The following is a 3,215-nucleotide window of genomic DNA, read 5'->3' as shown; positions in this document are numbered from 1 at the left end:
TATATCTACATAAGTGTATGTATGTATATATATTTATGTGTATATCATATATATATATATATATACAGACAGGAGACACACAACAATATATATATATATATATATATAGTTGTGTGTCTCCTGTCCCCTTCTGTCTTCTCTGTTGGTTGTTTGTCTCCTTTTGTCTTTATTTTATTATAATAATTATTATTATTTTGTAGCTTATCTTCTTTTATTTTTTTAGTTTATATCTTCATTTTAATTTATATTTTTTTGTTTTTGTTTGCAGCGAGAGATAAACCCCCAGCGAGAGGTCGCGGCAGAGGCCGCGGTATATCTCTTAGAGGTATGTCTGCAGCAGCAGCAGCAGCAGCAGTAGCAGCAGCAGCAGCAGTAGCAGCAGCAGCAGCAGCAGCAGCAGCAGGAGTACGAGCAGCAGCAGCGGCAGGAGTGCTACTTGCAGTAGTAGCGCAGCAGCAGAAGCAGCAGTACTATCAGCAGCAGTAGCAGCAGCAGCAGCAGCAGCAGCAGTGATAGCAGCAGCAGTTGCAACATTAGCTGCTGCTACACCTTGTGCTGCAATGCCCTGCAGGAAGAGGAGGGACGGATAGAGGGAGAGGACGCAGCTGAAGAAGCAACACGTGCAGCAGCAGCAGCAGCAGCAGCAGCAGCAGCAGTTGCTGCTGCTGCTGCGTAGATGCTGAGCAATGCTTAGCTGGGAAGCAGCAGCAAACTTCGTGCTGCTGTTGCTTCCCTGTACTTAACTGCTGCTGCTGCTGCTGTTAGTAGCAGCAGCAGCAGCAGCATTACTAGTGGGGCTAGAGCTGCTACTTCTGCTGCTGCGGCTTGCAGCAGGATCAGCAATTCCTGCTGCAGCAGTAACTGTGCACGGCACGGCATATGCTTGCTGCTGTTAACGAAGCAGCAGCAGCAGCTGCTGCAGCTGGTCTGCTTCCAATGCTGCTGTTGCTGCTAGTGCAGCAGCAGCAGCAGCAGCAGCAGGGCTTTGAGGGGCAGCAAAAGAAGCTTCTTGATTTATATTTTATTTAATTGAGGGAATTCGCCTACTCAATATTTTGCTTCGCACTGCAGCAAAACCTGAAGGTTACGTACACCGGCCGTCTGCTGCTGCTGCTGCTGCTGCTGCTGCTGTTGCTTAGAGCACCTGCTGCTGCAGCTGCTGCGACACCAGCTGCTGCTGCAGATAAAAGTAGTTTATGCAGCCTTATCTATTACTGCTTATGCTGGCATACATCGCACGGAAGTCCACCCAGCAGCAGCAGCAACAGCAGCAGCAGCAGCAGCAGCAGCAACAGCAAACACAATGTGCAGCTCCCTTCGAAACCTACAGGCAGACTTATTGCATAAATAAAATGAAAAATAAGTTGCTGCAGCAACCGCAGTAGCTGCTGCTGCCTCTGTAAAAAGGAGCAGCAGCAGCAGCGGCAGCAGCAGCAGCCGCTGCAGCGGCGGTAGCAGCAGCAGCATTAGGCGTTTGGCGTAAATTAAGTTTGTTTTTCGTTTATATTTGCTGCTGGTGGTTGTGCTGCTGCTGCTGCTGCTGCTGCTTCTTTGAGCGCCCCACGAACAATCTCCTGCAGCGAGTTGCCTGACAGGACCCCGGCTTGCAGCAGTTTGTTGAAGGGGGGAGGATCAGCAGCAGCAGCAGCAGCAGGAGCAGCAGCAGCAGGAGCAGGAGCAGCAGGAGCGGTAACAGCAGCACCCACAGAACCCCGGTCTGTTGCCGCTGCTGCTGCCTTTGCTGCTGCTACATTTGCTGCTGCTGCTGCTTTACCCGAAAGCTGCGATGGTGTAATCGGGCTTGCTGCAGCACCTGCTGCTGTGTTGTCTGTTCTACCTTTTGCTGCAGCAGCAGCAGCAGCATCATTATTTGCACGAACAGGTGGTTCTGCTGCTACTACTACTGCTGCTGCTGCGGATGGAGGTTGGGTGTCTGCAGCAGCAGCGCTGCCCCAGCTCGAATCTGTAACAGCAGCAGCAGCAGCAACTGCTGCTTGCTGCTGCGGGTGCTGCTGCATGAATTGAGGTATATCTAATTTAAAAGGGGGGGTGTCTCTACCTCGTGCTTTTTCGTTCAAGAACGACATCATAGGCTTACCCAAATCCTGCAGCAGCAGCAGCAGCAGCAGCAGCAGCAGAGCAGTAGCAGCAGGAAGAGTAATCGTAACAGGAAGAGTAATCGTAACAGCAGCATCACTAACAAAAACAACCAGCAGCAACAGCAGCATCATGAACAGCAGCATCATGAACAGCAGCAGCAAGAAAAGCAGCAGCATGAACAGCAGCAGCATGAACAGCAGCAGCATCAGCAGCATAACCATCATCATCAGCAGCAGCATGAACAGCAGCAGCATGAACAGCAGCAGCAAGAACATCAGCAGCAAGAACATCAGCAGCAAAATAAGACTTTGAGCATACATCAATAACATAATAAGCATTATGAGAAGAATCGCTAGGAAAGAAGCCTTGCTTGAATTGGCTGTCGTATTGCTGCAGCAGCAGCTGCCCGTGCTGCAGCGGGATGATTTCGTCGTCTTCACCGTGAATAATTAATAAAGGTGTTGAAGGCTGTATTTTATTTAGAGACACTTCGTTGTCCCAGTAGTCTCTTATTAACCACGTCCCCCACGAAGCATACTCTGTACATACACCGCAATTCTATTGTCATTTCTTTCTGTTCAATCCTCCTAATCCTCCTAATGCTGATAATGCTGATAATGCTAATGCTAATGCTGCTGCTGCTGCTAATGCTAATGCTGCTAATGCTAATGCTAATGCTAGTGCTAATGCTAATGCTAATGCTGCTGCTAATGCTAATGCTAATGCTGCTGCTAATGCTAATGCTTCTGCTGCTGCTAATGCTGCTGCTCTTTATTATTATTATTATTGTTGATGATTATAATGCTGTTGATGTCTGTAAGTGTATTGTTAGAGGTATATAGAGCTATGGTGCTGTTGCTGCTGTTGCTGCTGCTGTTGCTGCTACGCCTATCCCTATTTCTACTGCTGCTGTTGCTGCTGCTGCTGCTGTTGCTGCTGCTGCTGCTGCTGCTGCTTAGTGAAGACCCACCTGCAACAATCTTATGCACTGAGAGATAAGGTGCATGCAGCACAACCCCACCAACATAAACACCCTCTTCATACAGAGACGCAGCTAACTGTGCTGCAGGCCCTGAAAGGAGACAGTTAAAGAGACAGTTAAAATAAATTAAAGA

At 48.6% G+C, this 3,215-nt stretch overlaps 1 protein-coding gene across 1 annotated transcript; it reads right to left on the bottom strand.

Annotated features, from left to right (window-relative positions):
• Window positions 1-1,484: 1,484 nt before the first annotated feature.
• Window positions 1,485-2,087, bottom strand: EAH_00058430 (hypothetical protein; the record flags this gene model as incomplete). The annotated part of the gene is made up of 1 exon (XM_013397293.1): window positions 1,485-2,087. The coding sequence occupies one exon, from the start codon at window positions 2,085-2,087 to the stop codon at window positions 1,485-1,487; it is 603 nt and encodes a 200-aa protein (XP_013252747.1).
• Between the last annotated feature and the right edge of the window lie 1,128 nt (window positions 2,088-3,215).

Source organism: Eimeria acervulina, genomic scaffold (genome assembly GCF_000499425.1).
Source record: "Eimeria acervulina Houghton genomic scaffold, Eah_scaff1318, whole genome shotgun sequence".
Classification (NCBI taxonomy): domain Eukaryota; phylum Apicomplexa; class Conoidasida; order Eucoccidiorida; family Eimeriidae; genus Eimeria; species Eimeria acervulina.
Note: the sequence above shows the minus strand (reverse complement) of the source record. Positions and strands in the feature narration are given on the sequence as shown.